A 26,438-nucleotide genomic window follows, 5' to 3' on the forward strand; every position below is an offset into this window, starting at 1 on the left:
GGAAAATTGTGTTCCTTTACCATCTCTCATTTTTGTGAACATGGAATAAAGCCACTTCACAACACCTTTCACCCCTTAGCAAAATAACGTTGTTGAGCATAGAAACTGTATGATCACCGAAAGGGCCTGGTCTATGCTTGATGGAAAGAGTGTTCCAAAGAAATTTTGGGCTAAAGCAATCCACACTGTTGTCTATCTTCTCAATTGCTTTCCTACAGTAGCCGTCAAGAAGCAGACTTTGAAAGAGGCATGGTCAAGCAGTAAGCCCAAAATTAGTCATCTCAAATTTTTTGGCTCCACTGCTTTTGTTTGGATTCCTATTGCTAAGCACACCATGTTAGATGCCAAGAGCCATAAACTTATGCTAACCGGTTACAATGATAATCATAAAGCCTACCGACTAGTTGACATCTAGATTGATCACCTCATCTTCAATCTTGACATCGTCTTGGACAAGGAACAAGGGCCATTTTAGGTCTCTCCTTCAACTATGGATTCTGAGGACCATTCTCTCAAAGCTTAAGACTTGGGTGTTCGTCTTACATTAGGTCCACTTAATGGGAGGGTTCCAGTTGGGAATGCTTTAATTGTTCTTATTCCTGCCTCTCCACTAGTTCTTTCTCCTATAGGACCACTTGGACATGCAGCTACACCACCTGATTTTCCTTGGGATTCATCTGATACTCTGTTGATCGTGATGATCTTGTTGTACCTCTTGCTTGTGATGTTGGCACTTCTACTCTTAGGCCTAAATGGTGGGTTAAGACAATTGGCAATCTTTATAATGTTGAGCTCATTAAGGGTAGAACTGCTCAGAAGAAGAGCAACCTTGATGTTGTAAATTTTGCTCTCTCGACCAATAGTCAGCGTGTGTATGAGCCTTAAACATACAAAGCGAAAAAAGGGTTGTACCTCCTACTTTTGATGTTGGCAGTTCTACTCTTAGGCCTAAATGGTGTGCTAAGACGATTGACAATCTTCATAATGATGAGTTCATCGAGAGTAGAACTGCTCAAAAGAACAAACCTTCTAATTCTGTAGATTTTCCTTGCATGACCAACATTTACAGTGTGGATGAGCTTCAAACATACATAGAGGCAAAACGAATACTTGAGTGAGCATGAGCTATGAAGATTGAGCATCATAGTCTGTTGAAAAATAACACTTGGGCTCTATCAGATCTTCATTCAGGATAGAAACACGTTGGATGCAAATGGGTCTACAAAGTCAAATGCAAGGCTAATGATACTTTCAACAAGTACAAGACTTTGTTTTGTTTCCAAAGGCTTCTCTTAGTGTGAAGGAATTGACTATGAGGAGACCTTTGCTCCGATTACAAAGATGAGCACTATCTGCTTAGTTCTAGCCAACTTAGTGTGGCTAGACGGTCCATCAAATGGACGTCAAGAGTGCTTTCTTGAATGGTGAGTTACAAGAAGAGGCTTACCTGACATAACCTCATGATTAAGGTTGTTGGTAAAGAACACCATGTACTTAAATTGGTGAAGGCACTCTATGGCCTCAAACAGGCTCCTCGAGAATGATACATGAAAGTTAATAAGTACTTCATAGATCGGGGTTCTAGAGGATTCTTCTGACTCAAATCCGTATGTCAAGGCTACTAGCAGTGAGATCATCCTTCTGGTTGTTTATATTGATGGTCTAATCATCACTGGCAGTTCAACATCTTTGATTCAAGATATCAAATAGAATTTATGCTAGTCTTTTGACATGACTGACCTTGGGCTTCTACACAATAGCCTAGGTGTCGAAGTTTGACAGTAGTCACATGGCATCTTCATGTCTTAATCTAAGTATGCATGAGTGCTACTTGACAAATTCAGAATGCAGGACTGCAAACTTGCATCTACACCTATTGAGTTTGGTCTCAAGTTGTCAGTCAAATGTGGTGAATGAATCCGCATTCGAGCAACTAGTGAGCAGCTTAATCTATTGTACCACCACTAAACCTAATCTCAACTTTGCATTGAGTTACATATCCTGCTTCATGACAACTTCTACTTTAGATGAATAGGTTGCAGTGAAGTGCATCCTACGCTATGTCAAAGGCACTCTAGACTTTGGTATCCTCTATGGACAAACCAAAAATCCTCAACTCATCAACTACAAAAATTTGGATTGAGGAGGCTCTGTTAATGACAAAAAGTCCACTTCCGAGAATGTCTCCAGTTAGGGCACAAGGGCTATCATCCGAACTAGTAAGAAGCAGCATACCATATCTCTTTCTTCAATGAAAGCTATTTATTGGGGAACTGTCAAAGCAGGTTGTGAGACAATTTTGCTTCGAAGGATGCTTTCTAACATCTATTCAGGCAAGCCCTTCACTTCTCTTCTGTGACAATTAAGGGGTCCTCAAACTTTCCAAAAATTCACTCTTCCATGAGCAAACCAAGCATATTGACATTTATTATCTCTTCATCTGTTGGTTGAAGATGGATTTGTGGATTTGCAGTATATGCTAACATTCGACCAGACTATAGATATTCTCACCAGGTCCCTCCTTCCAAATAAGTTTGTTAAGTTTTGAGGGCTTCTTGGTGTAGTTGACAGATTGACCATTAAGGGAGGGTATTAGAGTAATATCTCCAAATATCTTGTTTTATATTACTTAAATGGTCAATAATGTAAATCTTGTAAACCTTAGAATGTTTCTAATTTTGTTTTACTATTTCATTATTAGAATGTTTCTAGTAACAATGATTGCTAATTTATCCAATATTTTTACCAATTAATAATATAATAATTTCTAAATAATTTTACTCCACCTTCATGCTAGTCTATTCTGAAGGCAACATACAACAACACTTATCAAACATCATAATCTGGAAATACAACAAGGTCCTGTTGAAGGAAATAAGATATAAATCTGAACTTTATGTTCTCTGTAGTTGAAGATTATGCCAATGTTCTCGATGCTACAACTTGTTTGTTTCTTTAGAAGATATGAAGAAATCAGACTCTCTAATTTTTAGGAACAACAATGCTCCACAAGATTTGTAGTTGCCAGAGCACCTCTCATTATCATATTTTTAAACCCAACATACAGGGATTGCTCATGACAAATAAGGAAATGGAAAGCGACAGTCGGCAGAATGATCAGACCTCCAACATTAAGCTTGGTCCATAGATGGCAGTAGTGTTTGAACTCTAATGATGCTAAGGAGGCTACCCAATAATTCTAATAATTGTAAAAGATGCCTCCACTCTTGCCCAGAATTGAGACCAAACCCTCTATCAGCTATACAGATTGCTATGTCTAGCAATGAATGCACAAACAACCAGAAACAAAATTATTGCTTCAAATGCAAGTCGATCTGCCAACCTTCCACTCAAGTTCTCTTTTCTCGGTTCCAAAGGTGATGCTTCTTGATTTTGCAAAGTGATTTTAGTGATATCGGTTCATACTCCTAGTGTCCAGCAATATTTTTATTTTAGCAAAATTTGTCTCCGAATGAATTAAATAAGTCTTTCCAGCCTACAAGAAATGAATGGACTTCTTCATGACAAATATTGATTCAATTCTCGGACTTATTGAATCACCAACATCTTATTCCCTTCACTTGGTGACTTGCCAATGTTAGCAGTGATAGAATAATGATACCATACTCACACCCAGGGTTTGATGCCACGATAGTTGAATATTATTCAGTGTCTTAATGCTCCTGATAAATATTTCTGCTACAAAATATTTTTTCCAACAAGTATTTAATAGGTAATGCTCTTCTACCAAAAATAAGGCTACATCCTCATGCACAAAATATTATTCCTTCCAATAACACCAACACATTCTTCTCAGCATATATAAATGTTTTTTAATGTTTCGACTCGAGGCATTTATTTTATCCTAGCTCATATAACCAATGTATCAATAATATTACGTTCAAATATTAAATCTTGACCTTTTGTTCTCTGATGAGTTTATTCATAAATATTATGCATAATATAGAGAAGGATTATTTGAGGTGGCTCTTTGATTAAATCATGACAATTATATTAATCCTCTGTGAAGTTTACAATTTTATTTTTCTTCCAATGCCAAAATATATTCTTTTATATAAATTGTGCCCGCACTATTTAAACCATTCAAACTTAGAATATATTCTGCTGAAGCGACTTTTATAATAATCTCAGCAACACTTTACCTAGCTGTGATTTAGTCATAATGATAATTGCCAATATTTTTCAAACCATAGATTTTCGGTGGAGAATTAGGGCCAAGACATCAGTCTCACATGATTATTATTTTCAGTTGCTTCAATAATACCTTCAGAAATGACTCAATATTTTCTGATACAATTTCTCCTGGTGCAATCAAAGAAACATTAGAATATGTGTCTCAAATCAGATTAAAACTTTAGAACTGCAAATACCTTTCTGTTACTCATGAAACCTCACAGGTTGGCAGAATACACTGCTCTATTATCACTGGAATAACCCTCTAGTTTAATTACTCTAGAAGTTTTTCAAATGTACAACAGAAATCTAAACAAACATTTTCGTGCAATTAATTTCTTTTAATCCAACAGATTTAAACTAGAAGTCATATAAAATCAGATTGAAATAGAGATCTGGAATTTAATATGATGACAAATCAACAACTTTATCTTTTCAAACAAATATGAAATACCCTCAGCTGTGAACTTCTAAGTCCTTCACAAACCACCTCCAAAGATGAATTGGATATCCATCCAATCCATCGAGAAATCCTGAAGGTTTCCGTCCTCAGGTTTCTAAATTGAAAGCCAAATCTTACCAAATTCTCCAAGAGAAACAATACCATATATATACCAAGCATACCCACAATGAACCTCTCCTTTTAAAGCTCATTGCAGTGACTATTTGTTCTCTCTCTGGCTGTCTCTTCATTTGCCTTTCTTTTATCTTTGTCTTTTTATTTCCCTGTTTAATTGACTTGATCAATAATAACAAAATGACCTCATTAATTTTCTAACTTCACCATTAAAGTCATTTAAATACTCTGTTAAATAATTAAATTAAGTCATATTTAAATTTATATTTCAACAACTTAATTCAATTATTTAATTAATTTCTGTTATCCAAATTTAGGGAACTTTACATTTGCTAAATCGAGATCCCCTCTATCTTTGTCAGCTTGAGTGAACTAATCCATTGATTGGAAGTTCAACTTATGATTTCATAGGATTGAGTGAATTGATCCACTAATTGACAGTTAAAATCATGATTGCAGACGTGTCATCTCCTTGTGTCATGCATCCAAGTGGCCTATTTATATCTACTTTATCCTTCCATTTGATGGTTCATATGATTGATTTGAATTTTGATCTTCTTATTGAGTTACTCTATTATGGAATATTTTGTGATATTGCATATTGCATTATTCTTTTGTGCTTGCAGGTATTGTTACTTCCGTTGTGCATCTAGATTCCATCTCGTGTAATTAGAATTCCACAGAATCTTATATTAACTAGAGATGCTTAGCCTTTTGAAGGTTGGTATTTTAAAATGTAGGGGCATTATAGTGGACTTCCATGGCTACTAGGCCAGTCAACTTTTTTTTATTCCTATCATGGAAAAATTAATGAGATGGAGATGGATATATAAAACATTATGAATCTGATTCTATTGGACATTGTGGATCTTGCTTTAAATAAAGGGGTAAATGCTTTTGACTTGGAGCTACTGGTGAAGCCACAAATTGGAGACCTCATTACCATTTAAACAATCAACAATAGCACCCCAATGGGGTTTGAAACTTGATGGCAAGAACAACATCACAACATGCCACTGTCAGCACTGTGGGTCTTACTCGGTTTGGTGAGCATTAAGAAATTTCCTCTCCACCTCTATTGACTAGTCAGCCTTGGATGTTATGACAGGCTCTATTGTGTTGGTAGATGATGATGCTGGTGGTTCTTCCGTAGTGTACATTGATATGGATATACAACTTCACTTTTTTCTTGTCTCAACTGTTTAGTTTTGCACAGGTTTGCTTCTTGTTTCCTTGAGTTTAAGGCCCTTGTCTATGTATATTTGTGCTCTTATCCCATGTCTTTTGTCTCCTTTGGGAGTACTCCCAGCTCTTGGATAATGTACTTGTATCTATCTTATGTTTATGATTTACCCAGTTTTTGCTTCCATCTGCTACCTCTTGTTATGCTTCCTTGCATGGCAATTTGATTACTTTTTCAACTCCTAGATGCTTTTTCTAAGCTGGAACTTTTCGGTTCTAACTAGATGTGTTTTTGAGTCCCATGGTCCTCTTGTTATGCTTCCTTGCATTGGTGATTCAATTACTTTTTCAACTCCTAGATGCTTTTTCTAAGCTGGAACTTTTCAGTTCTAACTAGATGTCCTTTTGAGTCCCATGGATCTTCATAGGTAACTCATGGACATTAAATACGATTTCTTTTATTGTGAAGATGGTCTTATGATATGATTCCTTGTTTTATTGATGGCCTAGATGTGCTTTTGAGTCCCATGGACCTCCATAGGTAACTCATGTACATTAAATATAATTTCTTTCTTTTAAAGATGGGCTTATGATACGATTCCTTGCTTTATTGATGGCTCCACTCATTGGGTGTGGAATTCCATTCAGAACTTTAATTTGTTTCATATTTATTACAATAGTAGTCATTCTATTGTTTGGAAAAAAAATTGTGAAACAATTAATGCTTTTAATGGTAAGCTACACCAATTGCATTCTTTGTTTCAATTATGCTGTTTTTTCCTTTTTTTTTAATTTACCATATTTGTATACATATACATTATTTCTTTGAAATCACGTATTTGATCTTTGAAGTGACTATTGTGCATTTTCATGTCTATTTATAAAATAGTAGACAAACTATTACAGACCATTCAAAATGGAGATCATCTATGTCAGTTGAAAATTTCAGACTCAATGGACCAAATTTATTGAGATTTGAACATACTTTAATTTTTTAATGCAAAAGCACATGTATTACTAAATTTTTAGCACTTAGTACTAATGTGTTCTAATATTCATCATATATAAATCAAAATTAGAGTTTAATACATATCATGGACCAAAAAATGAATTGGACCTCCATTCTAGTTACTATGCCACTTTTGCTAGCCATGTCATATGTAGAAGTTGCCAAATCTAAAGAGATTTCTGGCAAGTTGTGTGATAATAGTGACTAAGTCAGCACACTCGAGAGTTATATCCCAATATTTTGTGATCCACTGTCATAATCAAATTTTCTATGTGACAAGAGGTCCCATAAGTAGTGGTGGTATAGGAGTGGAGATTCCAATGAGGTTGAGGGGTAGTGCTCCTCATGGGGGTTTGGGGTTAAATCCCCTATTGATCTCAAAGGACAGCCCAAATTTAGGCCTTTGAAACTGCACAAACCTTAGTGCATGCTATTTTCACAATTTTATCACTCAATGGCAAAATTAGATATGACACTTTTCTTTATAAAAATGATTTTTTTTTGTTTCTTCTTTTGGCGGCCTTTCAATCACTTGGGTTTGTGTGCCTTATAAACCATTGCTGGTTATCACCACTTATGTGCCCAAAATGCAAAAAACATAAAAGTTTTAACAATTAGGTGAAAAAATGAATTCTCCCTCATTTACATGAGTTTTTATTTAAAAAATGTTAAAGTTTTTTAAGGAGTTCTAACAAAAAATTAGTGTGTTTTGCAAAAGATGTTGGTGAGTTTTTAGGCAAGTAACTCACTAGGGTTTTTGACTTGTGACTTTTTCAAATATGATCTAATGTATAAAGAGATGTAAATGTTCTTGTATTGTATTCAATTTTCTTTCATAAGCGTTGTATGTATTTTACGGCAAACTTCTGTTTTAAAATCTTATATTTATTGATCTTATGTTTGAAATTGCTTTGTTTTTGCTTGAGCTGACATGCAAGCAAACTTATAAGGTGAAATTCTTCTAACAAGGTTTCCAAACTCCTTTATGTAGTATATCAAAGTTCTTCGAAAAAATAGCCATGTGGAGAAGCTTCGAATTGCTAGAGAAGCAATGAGCTCATTGTTTCCTCTAAGTCCTACAATGTGGCAGGAGTGGGCAAAGGATGAAGCTTGCTTGAATACTAGGTATATAGTTACTGTGCAACATATTTTACTACAACTTGTATCATACAGGCAAAGTAATTATAGGATTCAATATAAATTGTCATGCTAGGATCGACTTTCCAAAACTTGAGCTTATTGAATCCTCTAAAGCAAGAATATTTCTTGATTTGTTGGTTTTCTGAATATTTTTTTCTGCATTTGTTTGATGATGATGAATTTTCCTATTGTAGCTTAGGGTAAATCTTGTCTAGAATATAACTAATTTTCTTTGATTTAGGAGAGGTGTGTGAACTATTTAAATTTTCTCTTCCTTATACTACAATATCAGTATTTTATAATTATTAGAGTTCTCTTATTTGCTTAATGACCATGAATTTCTGCCTCGACCAAGGAGTAAAGTTTTCTCATTTATGTTAATAATTTTTCTTCACATGTCACATGGGAAAGCAATGCAGTGAGATAATCTTTTTAAAAATTATTATTTATATTATATGCATCAGGCATTTAATTAAGGGGCCCTGTTCAGAAATATAAGCACCCAATTTCAATCCTGATTTTCGTTGTGAACCAGGGATAAATGACCACTAAAGATAATTCCTGGTCCTAAAACTTCCTAAAAAACTAGCCAACTCTAAGCATTCCCACTTTGTAGATTTGAGGATCAGCTGTAAGGCACAAGGAAAATATGGCAAAGCTAATAGAAATTGATTATTATAGATAATATCTATACTCAGTTACTAATGACTAAATTTATAGCTACTTAGATGAACATACAGAAGTTGAATCTGTTGGTAATAGATCAACATTTTCTCACGTTCAAGATCTTCAAGGTGGCCATCTTGAGCATAGAGGCAAGCAAGACTCCCGTTATTTCCTGAAAGGGTCTTAGAAGCATATAATTAGATCTGGTACCAGTATCTAGGAGCTATATTACCAATTGCTGTACTGCAGTATATCTTTTTCCATAGCGTAAATCTTGTCTAGAATATAACTAATTTTCTTTGATTTAGGAGAGGAGGTGTGTGAACTATTTAAATTTTCTCTTCCTTATACTACAATATTAGTATTTTATAATTATTAGAGTTCTCTTATTTGCTTAATGACCATGAACTTCAGCCTCTTCACCGAGGAGTAAAATTTTCTCATTTATGTTAATAATTTTTCTTGACATATCACATGGGAAAGCAATGCAGTGAGATAATCTTCTTAAAAATTATTATTTATATTATATGCATCAGGCATTTAATTAAGGGCCCCTGTTGAGAAATATAAGCACCCAATTTCAATTCTTATTTTCATTGTGAACCAGGGATAAATGAGCACTAAAGACAGTTCCTGGTTCCAAAACTTCCTAAGAAACTAGCCGACTCTAAGCATTCCCACTTCTGTAGATTTGAGGATCAGCTATAAGGCACAAGGAAAATATGGCAAAGCTAATAGAAAATTGATTATTATTGTCAGCCGACTGGATGGTTCCGGCGGTGTTTTTGTAGACGACGGATTGACTGTCGTCGGTGTTTTGTATTTTGTAGCCGACGGGTAAATATTTTGTAGCGGATGTAATGTTGTGGCCGACAGAACCCTTCGGGAAGGTTCGGCGGTAGTATTTATATCCCGTTTGGGATCATTGTAAATCATCAATCATCTACGATTACTCACCTTATGAAGCATAATGTATGTCTGGTATATGGGAATATAATTCTGCTGTTCGTGTTCATTGTCTGTATGTGTTGATTAATTTACCAGTACGGTAAACATTTGGCGCCGTTGCCTTATGAATCTGGAAGGTGGGAGGAATGAAGTTAAATGCCAAATCAGCTTAGCAAAGATCGGAATAAGGTCAAGGAAAAGGATGGAATCCTTACTGCGCAAGAGAATTTAATTCTAGCACAACAAGCCGAACGTCGACGGAGATTTCAGAAGATTGCCGACGGAAACCGGAGTGCCGAAGAATTGTTGGAGGAGACTCGGCAGCGGGTGGAATTGGTGGAAGAAGCACGGGAGGAGTTCTTGAATTTGTGTTCGTCGAGGGAAGAAAATTCAGACGAAAGAGCATCAACTCGCACGGCTCGCAGTGCCGAGGGAGCACGAGCGTGGAGTGACCTCTTCGTCCGGGATAGACTTCCGTAGGAAACAACTTCAGAAGATCCTTCTTCTTCACCAAGGTTTGCAGCTGTCGACACCTCTGGTGTGGGAGTGCACACTGTCGGTGTGGGAGTTCAGACTGCCGGTGTGGGAGTGTAGACCGTCGGTGTGGGAGTGCAGACCTTCGGTGTGGGAGTTCAGACCTCCGGTGTGGGAGTGCAGACCTCTAGTGTTGTGATGGCGGGACCCAAAGAAAAGCTGCCGAAATTTGAAGGCGATGGTACAGCCGATCTGACATTGTAAGACATGTGAGATGATCTGGCGGGCAAATGGGATCACAGATGCCAACGAATGGGTCAAGCAATTTTCGGCAACCTTACGGGGTGTGGCGATTGATTGGTTTTTGGATACGGATCCACAAAAGCTAAATAGCTGGGATAACATTAAAATGGAGTTCCCGGCGGAATTTAAACTCTTGTGGGATGATAATAAAATCGTAGCGGAGATTTTCAATACCAAACAGGGGAAGCACGAAATTGTCCGCGTCTACGCTAGGAGATTAAAAGACTTAATAAACAAATTGGAAAGCAAGCCGGTGGACGAATTGCAGAAAAGATGGTTCGTGAATGGCCTACAATCAAAATTGCGGAGGAAAATGAAAATTGTCCCACCGTCATCATATGTGGATGCGTATAACAGAGCACTGGACCTTGAAAGTGAACAAAAGACAAAGAAGAAGAAAACTAGCTCCTCTGATTCTGATGACGACGAGCCTGCCGGAGATGATAGCAACGACGACGAAGGCAGCAGCAAGAAGGTTCGTGCCCTATAGAAGGATATGGTTCGCATGGAGGAGTTTAAAAACATGCAGAAGGAGCCAAAGGCAGTGAACTGTATTGCATAGAGTGTAAGACCGACGGTCATACTAAAGGATCGTGTCCAAAGAATCAATTTTGTGACATTTGTCAGATCATGGGCCATTTGACAAAAGAGTGCCTCTTTAACATGAAGACAAGAGGATCTCCGCAGGTGTTTCTCACACAGGAGGCTTCCCCATCGGGCAGTAGCGGAAATACAAATAGCGCAGGTGCCACATCCGGAGGGTACAGGAATAATAACAGAGGGCAAAATAACAACAATGCGAACAATAACAATAATAATGGGAGCCGAAGTCGAATCCAGTATGATGCAAACGGACGGTCGATTGTTCAATGCCGAGCATGTAATTTGTGGGGTCATTTTGCGTGGGATTGTACAGCGGCAAACACATCGAAATTATTATGCAAATGGTGCGGACCCGACGATCACGAAGATTCCAAGTGTCCAAAGTCTGGAGTAAACTTGATCACTGTCGGCATGGACGAAGCGGAGGTTTTGGCAATTACACGGAGGCAAGCGGAGGAAAAAAGAAAATTGGGGGAAGCGCAAGCAGAAATTGCAAAGGCATCGTCGGCGGAGACATCTCGGTTGAAGGACATCACTGGCACCTTGGCAAAGAACTTCGCCGAACAAAACATTGTACGACAGATCTTACAAACGGAGAAACCCGTCAAGATAAGTGACCTCCTTCTCACAATGCCCCAATTACGGACGGCCATTCTGAATCATACACCATTTCAGCAAGCAACGGAGGACACAGGAAGGGACAGTAGTCCGACGACGACAACCAACCCAATGCTTCTGGCACTCACAACGGGAAGGCATCTGGCGGTCATCGAGATGGGGATTTTGGGAAAGGTTATGACAGACACAATTGTCGACGGAGGATCCGGCATGAATGTGTTACCAGAGGATACTTGGAAGAAGTTGGGAAAGCTGACATTGTGGCCACCTGCATTCCAGTTGCTCACGACAGACCAACACGGAATCAAACCATTAGGAATCTTGAAGGCGCAATCGGTAACTATTGGAACGCAACCATTTTTATTGGACTTCGTGGTCATTCCATTAAAAAGAAAAGGATATGATGCTATTCTGTGACGAGATTGGTTGGTGCAAGCAAAAGTAAAACATGATTGGAAACGAAATACCCTATCAATGGAGCGCGGAGGCAAAAGATTCACAATTGACCTGCATACACAAATGGTCGGTGAGGAGGCAGCATCGTCAGATTCAGAAAGTGACGGCGAAAGTGACGACGAAGGAAAGAGGAGAATGGAACCAGACGAAGGAGTATTGAGACTTGATGGAGGATCGAATGACGACGACCTGGACCCGGTGAATGGCCCGTTCCACTGGCAGATAGAAGACTACAAACTGTTTCCGAGTTGCAATATGTTAACGGTTGACGAACGTGACAAAATATAGGATAATGAATGTCTGGAGGAATGTAGGGAAGCGGAAGGAAAAGCTGCCATGGCTGAAGCTGAGGGGAAGAACATACAGTCTGAACACAGAAAAATGAAAGATCCCACTGTCCGGTACATGGTGAATGGACCGCGCAGAAAGAAAAGGTTACACCACAGCATAAAATTAGTGGAAGGGCACCGACAGCAAGGAAATAATCTAGTTGCGCGACGACCGCAGGCACAGTGGGCGACGGAGGTGGCACAGAACATACATAAGGCATACGACAGTCGGAATGAAATCAAAGTGGAAAATTTTAAGGCTAGATGGGTTGGACCATATTAGATTCGGAAGGTCGGCGACAATGGAGCGATCAGATTATCAACTTTGGACGGGCAGAAGGTACCTCCGGCAGTCAACGGATCCAAATTCAAAATATATGGTGCCAGGAAGACTCTGTCGTTGTCGCAAAAGGGGACTCCCTCATCGTTGCCGAATGGTGACGGTCAGAGGCAAATTTGAGGTGCTTTGTATATTTTTTGAAGAAAAAGAAAATAAAATTTGCTGCAGACAGGGTCCCACGGACTGTCTGCCCGTGGACAAGGTTTCGTGGACAGTCTGCCCGCGGACAGCTGTCCGCGGACACATGTCTCGCGGGTAGCTTGTCCGTGGACTGTGTCCCGCGGGTAGTTGTTCAGACCTACCGTGGAACCTTTCCGCGGAGCTTTCCCGCGGAGTTTTTAATGTTCCTGTGGAAGGCTTTTTTTTTTTGGGCTACCCGCGGATTGTTTTATTTTGATTCTCGCAGCCGCGCGGCCTTCTCCCCGGATTTCTTCTCGGCATTTGTTCTTGCTGCGGACTCGAGCAATATTTCTCTCCGCCCGTAGTACTCTGCGATTCCATAGTGGTTGATATTGTTGGTGAAGATAGTTCCGCAAATCCATAGATGAGGTTGGGGGCAGGGTTGTGGGTGTTGGCGTCAATGCTCCAATATCGGGCTGTTGGGAGTGGATCTATGCAGAGGTGGCATACGAATCCTTGCCGTAAGGATTTTTTTGTTCGCAGCGGACGCTTGTCTTCTTCGGAGTTTTCTTGTCCTGTGGATGGTTTTATGTGGATTTTTCTTAGTTCTCTTGCGGAGGTGGTTGAGTTCAACTTGAAGGACAAATTCAACTCGGAGGAATTAATATCATTCTTTTGGCAGGGACCGGCAGGATAGGAAAGAGGCACAACAGCGGGCGAGTAACAAAAAAAAAAAAAGCGACGACAGATTCAAGTTGTTCGAAATGAGTAACAAAGGATGCTAAAGGGAAGGGGAAGCAACAGTGGTTACCAAAAAGAGTCTGGAATTGGCAAAAAATGGCAAAAACAGTGTGTTCTGTGCATTTTTATGTGGGTTGCCCTTGGACCCCCAGTCGTTGCGAATGTTAGTTGTGAGAAGTCTGATCAGTTGCGGATATAGGCATAGATTGTTGTGTACCAGAGGCAGTGGGAGCAGGTGTTGGCTGTGAGGCTGTCTTGGTGGATGCGTAGAGAGCTCGGGAGGAGCTGATCATCCAGTTGGAGGCAGTGCAGCGACACTTGGCTCGGGGTACTGAGGAGTTGGATAGAGAAAGCAGCACGGGTGGCTATCAAGGTCAGCTTGAGGAGACAGTATTGTGTTAGCAGAGACTACAAATGCAACGGGATGAATGTAAAAGTGATGTGGCAGAAGCAGATTTTTCTTGTTGCAGTTAGTTCGTTAATGTATTTTGTTTGTTAATTTGTCTCAGATATTTTGTTAGTCGTCAGGAGACGACTCTTTTTTTTGGGGGGGATGGTGTCAGCCGACTAGATGGTTCCGGTGGTGTTTTTGTAGCCGATGGATTGACTGTCATCGGTGTTTTGTATTTTGTAGCCGACAGGTAAATAGTTTGTAGCGGATGTAATGTTGTGGCCGACGGAACCCTTCGGGAAGGTTCGGCGGTAGTATTTATATCCCGTCTGGGATCATTGTAAATCATCAATCATCTACGATTACTCACCTTATAAAGCATAATGTATGTCTAGTATATTGGAATATAATTCTGCTGTTCATGTTCATTGTCTGTATGCGTTGATTAATTTACCAGTACGGTAAACAATTATAGATAATATCTATACTCAGTTACTAACGAATAAATTTGTAGCGACTTGGATGAACATACATAAGCTGAATCTGTTGGTAATAGATCAACATTTGCTCGAGTTCAAGATCTTCAAGGTGGCCATCTTGAGCATAGAGGCAAGCAAGACTCTCGTTATTTCCTTAAAGGGTCTGAGAAGCATATAATTAGATCTGGTACCAGTATCTAGGAGCTATATTACCAATTGCTGTACTGCAGTATGACTCTTTCCATAGGTACTAGCAGTACCTAATCAGGCACGGGGCTCTCATAGTTGCTAGCTTGACTACCCTCCCATTACCCTATTTCTCCACTGCTACCTTTACTCATTGATACTATTGTACTGCTGCTGTTAGTGCTGGGATGAAACACTCTTTGGATAGATTCATTTTTTTGGCTGTTATATTCAGCAAACTGGGGCGCAAGAATGCAAAAATTTATGAGTTTAATTGCTAGGAGGATGTGCCAATTGTAGATACTCCTCATGGGAATCAATTGATGTGATTATCAAACTTTGGTGGGCAAGTTGAGGGCTGCTTGGCCCACTTACAAATCACTCGGAAATCAGGTGGATATATAACACAGACCAAAGGTTCAAGGTGATATTGACAATTCAATGTGTGAGGGGTTTTCTTTAGTGTAATCTTCTCTATTAAAGAGGAGAGACACTATAGTTTTTTGCAATGGCCCTTTGTTTATGAGTACATGAGGCCTATACTTGAATCATTTGATGCTTGATCTTGACATGACAGAGTTAAACCCCCAAGATTGAATTTTGGATCATTAGGTTGGGTGTTGAGTGAGTAAGAAAAACATATAAAAGCATTTGGAAGTAAGAAAATGAGCATCCAATCATTCATATTGACAAAATTTCTTTCTAGAGCATTGGGTGTTATTTAATCCAATGATGAAATCCTTCAAGGTTGGAAGGGATCACAAGGATAAAAATCCTTGAGGTTGAAAGGGATGATAGGGACAAAAACCCTTGAGATTTCTCATGCAGTTCAGGGACAAAAACACTTGAGATTTCTATTGGATTTTAAGGCCGAAATTGCTTGGGTTCTATTAGGATGATTCCCAGTCAAGAATTAGATTTCGGCTTTCAAAATTTAGCTCAATTGAGTAACCAATAGTACCTGCTGTTGGAAAAGAATAGGGGTAATTGACAGGAAGCTTGCCAAATGGTCGAGTCTCTATGCAATCTTTTGATCTCCATGGGCGTTCTAATAGATATATGAATTGAATTTGGATGTTGTGCATGAGCTTTGAATTTCAATTTTTTAGAATTAGTGAATGACAATGCCTATAAAAGTAAGTGCTTAATAACTCAGGTCTACAAAGGTGCCAAATATATTATATGTGTTGATGTGATAATTATTCACTTGTGTTGATGTGTGTTTTATTTCCTTACAACATATAGGATAGAACACTCAATGTTTGAGGATGAAACTTTGGATATCGAATCCTCTCTTGAACAAAGGCACCACTTATGCTAAGATTGCAATAAAAGATCATAAGGTGGCCCCAAGCTTCCTTCTTAATGTGGATTCTCACTCAATGAAAATAATGTAATATGCTGGTATCACGAGAGGGGACTTACGCTATTCTTTAGGATTTTTCAATTTGATTCGATTGGTTTGGCTTCACAATTTGCAATGAAAAGCAATTTTAAACTTAAATTTTCAAATCTAGACTATTTCTACTTCTGCCCGAGGATGCAAAACAAAGTGAATATGCTTGAGGTCGACTAGATGTAGTCGTGTCATTGACTCCACTCACCTAGTGCAAGCTTTTAAGGTGTGTTCCATTGATTTTCAAATCAATACCCTTTCCTTATTACCATCAATGGATGCAAATCAAAGATCAAGTATGGATTGAAGTTAAATGCATATTAATGCCAGTCAAACACGCAAGGCAAGACCCACAATTAGGGACCAGCTAGCGATTTGGTCTATGATCGAGTCAAGCAAGGACACAGTCACAATAATTATACATTATTATATGCAAATTTTAACTAAACAATTGTTTACTGTATTGGTAAATAAATCAACGCATACAGACAATGGAATAGAATAGCAGAATAATATTCGCAATATGCCAGAACATTACATTATGCTTCATAATAGTAGATGATTAATGATTTACAATGATCCTAGACGGGATATAAATACTATCCGCCAAACCTTCGCGGAGGAGTCCGTCGGCCACAAACATTATGTTTGCTACAAACTATTTACCTGTCGGCTACAAAATACAAAACACCGACGACAATCATTCCGTCAGCTACAGAATACAAAAGACCAACAAAAATCATTCCGTTGGCTACAGAAACACTGCTGGGACCATCTAGTCGGCTGACACCATACCTCCCAAAAAGAAAAGTCGTCTCCGGACGAGAATTACAAAACATCTGAGACAAATTAACAAACAAAATACATTATCAGAGTGACTACAACAAGAACAATCTGCTTCTGTCACATCACTTCCACATTCATCCCGTTACATTTGTAGCCTCTGCTAACACAATACTGTCTCCTCAAGCTGACCTTGATAGCCACCCGTGCTGCTTTTTCTGTTTTCAATTCCTCGGTACCCTTAGCCAAGTGTCGCTGCACTGCCTCCCACTGGATGATTAGCTCCTCCCGAGCTCTCTACACATCCACCAAGACAGCCTCCCGGCCAACACCTACTCCGAGTGCCTCTGGTACACAGAAAGTCCATGCCTGCAGCAACTTCAACTCTTCTCCACTGGTCAGACTCCCACGATTGATATCTGCCACGACTGGGGGTCTAGGGGGCAACGCCCCCGGCAGGGTCGAGGGGTAGCCCGCGGGGACTTGGGGCAGACCAAATTAGCACTTCGCAACCCACACAAAAATGCATGGAACACACCATTTCAGTCATTTTCTGCCGATTCTGCACTCTTTCTGGCAACCACGGATGCGTCCCCTTTCCTTTGGCATCATCTGTAACTCATTCTGAACAATTTGAATCTGTCATCGTTTTTTTTTTTTTTTTTTTTGCTAATAAAAAAAAAAACGCTCACACCCATCTTCTACACGAACTCAAACAAATGAGAAACAGAACTCCAACAAACTTCCGGTGAAACGTCTCCTCCAACAATGAAAACCAATACACAGACAAGCCTTTCTCCACTGAAAATATCAAACCGAATTGCTCATCAAAATCCATCCTCAAACGCTCTCGGGCTGCCACTTCAATCTTGATCAATGTGGTAGTTCCTGGGACTGGCCTCGAAGCTTGGAGTGAGCTGTCTGTACGCTCACAGAAAAGAGTTATAAGCCCGCGGAAGAGAGTTTGCAACGGACGGAGGACAAACTCGCGGAGAAAAAAGGGTCTCCGCAGAAAGAAGTCCGTGGGGATAATGCCTGCGGGACAGGTGTCCGCGGGACATCCTGCCGGAGCACAGTCCGCGGGGACAATGCCCGCGGGACATCTTGCCCGCGGAGCATAGTTCGCAGGGACAATGCTCGCGGGACAGGTGTCCGCAGGACATCCTGCCTGCGGAGCAGAGTCCGCGGGGACAATGCCTGCGGGACAGGTGTCCGCAGAACATCCTGCCCGCGGAGCACAGTCCGCGCGGACAGCCCTCTACTTGCTTCTTTTTTTAAAAAAAATAAAAAATTTATTTCTTTTTTTCTTTTTTTTTCAAAAAATATACAAAGCACCTCAAATTTGCCTCTGACCGTCGCCATTCAGCAAAGATGAGGGAGTCCCCTCCTGCGACAACGACAGAGTCTTCTTGGCACCATATATTTTGAATTTGGATCCGTTGACTGTCGAAAGTACCTTTTGCCCGTCCAAAGTTGATAATCTGATCACTCCATTGTCGCGAACTTTCCGAATCTGATATGGTCCAACCCATCTGGCCTTAAACTTTTCCACTTTGATTTCATTTCGACCATCGTACGCTTTACGTCTGTTCTGTGCCACCTTCGTCGTCCACTGTGCCTGCGGTCGTCGTGCAACTAGATTATTGCCTTGCTATCGATGCCCTTCCACTAATTTTATGCTGCGGTGTAACCTTTTCTTTCTGCGCGGTCCATTCACCATGTATCGGACAGTGGGATCTTTCGTTTTTTTGTGTTCAGACTATATGTTCTTCCCCTCAGCTTCAGCCATGGCAGCTTTTCCTTCTTCTGTTTCCCTGCATTCCTCGGGACATTCATTTTCCTGTGTTTTGTCACGTTCGTCGACCATTAACATATTGCAACTCGAAAACAGTTCGTAGTCTTCTATCTGCCAGTGGAATAGGACATTCACCGAGTCCAGGTTGTTGTCATTCGATCCTCCATCAAGTCTCAATACTCCTTCGTCTGGTTCCATTCTCCTCTTTCCTTCGTCGTCACTTTCGTCGTCACTTTCTGAATCTGACGATGCTGCGTCCTCACCGACCATTTGTGTATGCAGGTCAATTGTGAATCTTTTGCCTCCGCGCTCCATTGATAGGGTATTTCGTTTCCAATCATGTTTTACTTTTGCTTGCACCAACCAATCCCGTCCCAGAATAACATCATATCCTTTTCTTTTTAATGGAATGACCACAAAATCCAATAAAAATGGTTGCGTACCAATTGTTACCGGTTGCGCTTTCAAGATTCCCAATGGTTTGATTCCGTGTTGGTCTGCCGTGAGCAACTGAAATGCAGGTGGCCACAATGTCAGCTTTCCCAACTTCTTCCAAGTATCCTCCGGCAACACATTCACGCCGGACCCTCCGTCGACAATTGTGTCTGTCAAAACATTTCCCAAAATCCCCATCTCAATGACCGCTGGGTGCCGTTCAGATGTGAGTGCCAGCAGCATTGGGTCTGTTGTCATCACTTCCCTACTATCCCTTCCTGTGTCCTCCGGTGCTTTCGAAAACGGTGTATGATTCAGAATGGCCGTCCGTAACTGGGGCATTGTGAGAAGGAGTTCACTTATCTTGATCGGTATCTCCGTTTGTAAGATCTGTCGTACAATGTTTTGTTTTGCGAAGTTCCTTGCCAAGGTGCCGATGATGTCCTTCAATTGAGATGTCCCCGCCGATGATGCCTTTGCAATTTTCGCCCGCACTTCCCCCACTTTTCTATTTTCCTCCGCTTGCCTCCGTGTAATTGCCAGAACCTCCTCTACATCTGTGCCAACAGTGATTAAGTTTACTCTAGCCTTTGGACACTTGGAATCTTCTTGATCGCCGGGTCCGCACCATCTGCATAATAATTTCGGTGTGTTTGCCGCTGTACAATCCCGCGCAAAATGACCCCACAAATTACATGCTCGACATTGAACGATCGGCCGTCCATTTACATCAAACTGAGTTCGACTTCGGCTCCCATTATTATTGTTATTATTTGTATTGTTGTTATTTTGCCCTCTGCTATTATTCCTGTATCCTCCGGATGTAGCACCGGCAGTATTCGTGTTTCCGCTACTACTCGACGGGGAAGCCTCCTGTGTGAGAAACACTTGCGGAGATCCTCTTGTCTTCATGTTAAAGGGGCACTCCTTTGTCAAATGGCCCATGATCTGACAAATGTCACAGAATTGGTTCTTTGGACACGATCCTTTAGTATGCCCGTCTATCTTACACTCCGTGCACCACAGCTCACTGCCTTTTGGCTCCTTTTGCATGTTTTTAAACTCCATCATGCGAACCATATCCTTTTGTAGGGCATAAACCTTCTTGCTGCTGCCTTTGTCGTTGCTACTATCATTTTCGTCAGGCTCGTCGTCATCCGAATCAGAGGAGCTAGTTTTCTTCTTCTTTGTCTTCTGCTCACTTTCAAGGTCCAGTGCTCTGTTATACGTGTCCACATATGATGACAGTGGCACAATTTTCATTTTCCTCCGCAACTTAGAGCGTAGGCCGTCGACAAACCATTTTTTCTGCAATCCGTCCGCCGGTTTGCTTTCCATTTTGTTTATTAAGTCTTTTAATCTCCTGGCGTAGATGCGGACAGTTTCGTGCTTCCCCTGTTTGGTATTGAAATTTTTTGCTACGATTTCATTATCATCCCGCAAGAGTTTAAATTCCGCCAGGAACTCCTTTTTAATGTTATCCTAGGTATCCAGCTTTTGTGGATCCGTATCCGAAAACCAATCAATCGCCACGCCCCGTAGGGTTGCCGGAAATTGTCTCATCCAGTCGTCTTCATCAGTTATGCCATTTGCCCTCCAGATCGTTTCACATGTTTTGCAATGTCGAATGGGATCGGCCATACCATCGCCATTGAACTTCGGTAGTTTCTCTTTTGGTCCCGCCATCACAATTGGTTTATGTAAACAGATGTTGCTCGGTCCTGCAACACTGGCACTCTTCACTCCCACATCGGCGGTCTGCACTCCCACATCGGTAGTCTGCACTCCCACACCGACAGTCTGTACTCCTACACCAACAGTCTGTACTCCTACACCGACAGTCTGTACTCCCACACCGGCGGACTGGTCTCCCACACCGGCGGTCTGCACTCCCACACCGGTGGATTGGTCTCCCACACTGGAGGTCTGCACTCCCACACTGACGATCTGCACTCCCACACTGGCGGACTGCTCTCCCACACCGGCAGACTGCTCTCCCACACCGGAGGTCTCGACAGTTGCGAACCTTGGTGAAGAAGAAGGATCTTTTGAAGTTGTTTCCCGCGGAAGTCTATCCCAGACGAAGAGGTCACTCCATGCTCGTGCTCCCTCGGCACTGCGAGCCGTGCGAGTTGATGCTCTTCCGTCTGATTTTTCTTCCCTCGGCGAACACAAATTCAAGAACTCCTTCCATGCTTCTTCCACCAATTCCACCCGCTGCCGTGTCTCCTCCAACAATTCTTTCGCGCTCCGGTTTTCGTCGGCAATCTTCTGAAATCTCCGTCGGCGTTCGGCTTGCTGTGCCAGAATTAAATTCTCTTGCGCAAGTACAGGTTCCATCTTTTTCCTTGACCTTATTCCGATCTTTGTTAAGCTGATTTGGCATTAATCTTCATTCCTCCCACCTTCCAGATTCATAAGGCAACGACGCCAAATGTTTACCGTACTGGTAAAGAAATCAACGCATACAGACAATGGAATTGAATAGCAGAATAATATTCGCAATATGCCAGAACATTACATTATGCTTCATAATAGTAGATGGTTAATGATTTACAATGATCCCAGACGGGATATAAATACTATCCACCAAACCTTCCCGGAGGAGTCCGTCAGCCACAAACATTATGTTTGCTACAAACTATTTACCTGTCGGCTACAAAATACAAAACACCGACGACAATCATTCCGTCGGCTACAAAATACAAAACACGAACGACAATCATTCTGTTGGCTACAGAAACACTGCCGGGACCATCCAGTCGGCTGACACCAACTTGAAATAAAATCTATTCTATGTGAGGAATGTAGATAACCATCCAATACTCCAAACAAGATCACAATTATTCACCATGGGAACACAACAATGATAGAGCAAATTTGTTAGTATATTAACAACAATTCTCCAACAACTTCCCTTACAAATGAGAGGGTGGAGTTTATATAGGAGCTCAAATTACAATGAACGACCAAGATTGATTTGAAATCAATGACCTCGATTAATCTATTACAAACCCAATTTAAGGAAACCACAAAGAGCCAATGAGAATGAAGAGCCAAAAAATGAGCCAAGGAGAAAATGCAGTGACTAGAGGACCAATAAGAAACAAGTAAGTTGCCTAGTCATCACAAAACTCATCATCCAAGAGATGAACCTTCTTCTGCCTTCTAGCAAAATCAATGAATGTAATATCCCCAATGGATATTTATCTCCAAATTTCTAAAAATGTATCACAAAAATTTAGAAACATATATTTCAAATCAACCAACAAAATATCAGAAAGCACCCAGATAAAAAATAGTTTCAGAAATATTATTGCATTTCAACACTCAACAGTATAATAACAACATCCAATCGTAAACACAAAAAACTATAGGTAGAGTGGATAATCTGAAATAAAGATTTCAAGCACAAGTGAGATACCCATGTGATATCTCTAGTAGATGATGGGTTTTTGTCCGCTGCCTCCAAGCTCGAGGGTTTTCATCCTAAAACTAGCTGAAGGTCGAGCTTCCAAATTCTTGAAGAGAAGAAATCAAAACATAGTCCAAGCTTAAACAAATGAGCTTCACTTTGTTCTTTCAAAGAATAGCTCTGTGACTCTGCGTTTTCCCCTGCTTGTCTCTTCATCTTTAATTCCCTTTAAAAGAAATCTTATTTCCACATAAGAGAATGGAATGGCCTTGTAATAAGAACAAAGTGACATATTAGTACGTACTTCAATTTAATGGTCACTTTATTAATAACTAATTGATCTTCCAGCATTAAAATGGATAACCAATAGGACTCAAAAAAACTGTGTGAAAGCTTGTTGGAAAGATCTCAGTGAGATGCTCTAAATCCAATACTGAAATGCCAAAAATACTGAACCCTATTGACTTGCAAGAAATAGTAAGTATTTAGAAACCTTGTTGAATCAACTCAGTTTGGCTTGAAGCTGGATTTGCCTAGGCCAAAACTCACTCTGATCCTTGGAAAGTCCTGGGTTGCCCATGAGACCAAGGTAAATAGGGCTAATGACACATCAGGTTGGCCGGGCTAGAAAATGGAACGCTACAGTCCTCCCTTCCCAGATTTCTTTCCCTCAAGCAATTTACTGTTGTATACTGAAACAGTGAAACTAATACCTGAATCCCATATTGACCTCAAGAATGCTGCTCCACCAATCACTGCTCTACTGATAAAAATAACATGCCCGAAATTGTGAGGCCGCTCATCAAACCCCTAGTGGATTAATGTACCAAGCAAGTCAATACTAGGATCCCAGACTATCATGCTGTCATGAGTGTCGTATATGAAGAGATAGGACTATGCCAAAAGCTATCATCACTGAATAACTCTCCAACTGTGATTGATCTCTCATGGGAGTGCATAACATCTACCATAGGCATAAAATTTAACATATCAACCCAACCTGAGTTTCTGATGTAATGCATGACAGCTCTCATAGGCTTGAGAACTCTATGAGCACTACGATTAAATCCATGATATGTCCATGGTAACTCGAAACAGACCACTCCTAAGAGATCCTTTCAATCGTAATCCAAGTACTACTGTACTATCATCAACCGTTTGCCTCCAAGCGCTAGAGTAGGAAAAATGAGCATTCCAACACACCCCACAACTAGTTGCACTGAAGTATACAAGTAATTTGAAGTCAACACCCATACTAGGAAGGAATTTGCACAACAAGAAACAATCTGAGATCCCACTGAATACATAGAAATCACGAGTAAGGAAGCAGCTGAAAAATCATTTCCTCTGCTCAAAACATATCTACCAACCATCTTGAATTGAAACCACTCATTTTCTGAACCATAGAATCCATCTTGCTCATTTGCAAATCCAAATCTGAACTCATGCGCAGGTTGATCAATAAGTGGGTAGCAGTACTTAACGCAAGAAACTAATCCAGTGCTCCAATCTTGTGACCATTCCTCAATACTAGGAGTTGTGCCTGGGTCCCAAATCATGCAACCACTTTCATTTTCACCACTTGAATTGGAAAAACTTTTCCATCTAACTCTAAGAGTAGATTATCAAATGTCCAATTGGCATCCACCTCAAACAAAGAATTGTCAACCAACTGAAAGTTATCCAACTCTTAATGAAGGTCTGGCTGATCCAAAAATTTGTTATCTGATCTTTTGGGACAGCTATTCAAGTCATAAGTCTGCAATATGCTATCAAGTTCCTTAATCACTCTTGAAAGAAACTCAGACCTTCCTCTGTCCTCTTATTCCCTGTATTGATTAGTAGTAACAATCTGATTTTTGGCTTCCTAAAAGGCAATCTGTGTATGTTCTAATATTTCTGGTGTATCATTAAGCTCCTCGATGAGCTTATTAACCTTGCCTTCCATTCTTCCAATTTATCAACGTGTAACTCAACAACCTTCAAAATATGATCTTTGTCTGATAGCAACTGCATATAATCTGATTTCAAAGATTCAAGAGCTGCTTTGACCACTTGCAAACGAGCAACAAAAGAATCACTTTCTGTTCCCGTCTGCCTCTTTTTCTTTTGAGCCTTCTTGTAGAGATCTTCAATGGTCCTGTGAGTGTCATCATAACACACTAGAGCTGCAACAATCTATCTTTAGTAACTTTCAGCTGATTCTTCAAAGCATGCTCCTCATCATTGTCATTATGAAATGCATTTTTTAATTGGTCATCCAAAACACCATCATCCTGAAATGCCATGTTTGATTGGTTCTCTAAAATACTATCATGCATAATTGAGTTGCTGGTATAAAGAACACAAGATTCATCACTCCTCAAACTCCTCAAAAGGATGTTATAAGTGTTGTCATAGGCTTCAATCTTCTTCTTTGATTGAGTTGCATGCAAAGACGACGTTGCTGCCATGTCATCATTCTCAAGCGATTCCTCATGATCTGTAGTTCCATAAACTTCTTTGAAAACATCTTGAGATTCCAACATGCTCTCACATTGAGTAAGATTATCCTTTACGCATTGTGTATCAATTTGAACCTCCAAGTTACCAATGTAGAGATTTGTATATCCTATACCTTTAACAATAGCTGAATTCAACTCATCACCAATTTTTGTGTTATTTTGTTGGGATAAATCTATGAGATTCCTATCTTCTTTATTGCTGGTCTGAAATTCTTTGGCTGCCTTATCTTCATTACAATCCCCACAAACATGATTAGGTGTCCAAGAGACCCAACATGTAAAATCAGTATGCTTTTCCGTCGGTTCATACTCTTTGTTAAAGAAACCTGTGATCCCATTAAATTCAACTCTTCTTCAGCTACTAGTTGTTTGTACTTCTCAAATTTCGGTTCACATTGTTTGAGAAACCTTGTTGACCAATTCAAAAGGTATTTTAGAAGCATCCTGTTCTTTCCTTGAAATTGTTAACGACATATGCATAAGAGGTTGAAAATGAGCATCACTTGCATTAATTGTCATAACCATAGTAGTTTCCATATCTGCAAAACATTTGCATTGTGCTCTTTCCCAATTGTGCCTAAGAAATGATGAAACATGGTATGGATTAAATCATAAAATCCCCAGTCAAACAAAAGATTACACAATGTGATTTCTGTAAATGATTTAAGTATGACAACTCTTCTAGGAAAATGATGAATCTCTGATATTCCCAAGATACAGAAGCTATCAACAATTAACTGAAGTACCTCCTTTATTACGTTTCATCATGGGGTTCTTGAGGTGCTAAAGCCTGAAATTCTTGTGACATCCATCAAACAGGTAGTGACCAACAACCTTATCTCGTCATTCGAATGCTTCAACCACCTGTGTTGATTCAACGTGACCACAGTAGCAGCCAGAGCAATCTGCAATAAATCAGAGGGTGATTGTTGTATTCTGATCAAACACCCTTCCAATTGGGACAAAGTGACTAGATCATTTTCCTTGGTTTGGGATTCTAACCCTAGTTTGCTACTTGTCTCATAAGTGCTTTAGCCAAACTATTTTCTGATGCCATTTAAAATTTGAAAATCTTTTAAAATATGCCTTGCTCACTCTTTCCCTTTCCAGGATTTTGTCAAATAGTTTGCATGAATGCTGGTTTCTCATATTGAATCAAACAACTTATATATAAAGACACTTGATGAGGAAATCCATTTGTTTACCTCATGGGGTAAATGAATTAATGCACACAGACAATAGAACAGAACAACAACAGCAGTACTCCTTTTATTGTTCGCATATGCCAAGAGATTACATGATGCTGATAAGATGATTTACAATGATCCTAGATGGGGTATAAATACTTCTTGCC

The 26,438-nt window shown here is 40.1% G+C and overlaps 1 protein-coding gene across 1 annotated transcript in view; it reads left to right on the forward strand.

Annotated features, from left to right (window-relative positions):
* The window catches only part of EMB140 (EMBRYO DEFECTIVE 140), a 282,396-nt gene that overhangs the window by 4,401 nt on the left and 251,557 nt on the right, over positions 1–26,438 (forward strand). Inside the window, exon 2 of the mRNA XM_089820935.1 lies at positions 7,954–8,087. Coding sequence (XP_089677061.1) covers positions 7,954–8,087 — 134 coding nt within the window. The remainder of the gene's footprint in view (positions 1–7,953; positions 8,088–26,438) is intronic.

The sequence above is a fragment of the Cupressus sempervirens genome, chromosome 3 (assembly GCF_028749045.1).
Source record: "Cupressus sempervirens isolate cs-2001-9-10 chromosome 3, ASM2874904v1, whole genome shotgun sequence".
Lineage (NCBI taxonomy): Eukaryota > Viridiplantae > Streptophyta > Pinopsida > Cupressales > Cupressaceae > Cupressus > Cupressus sempervirens.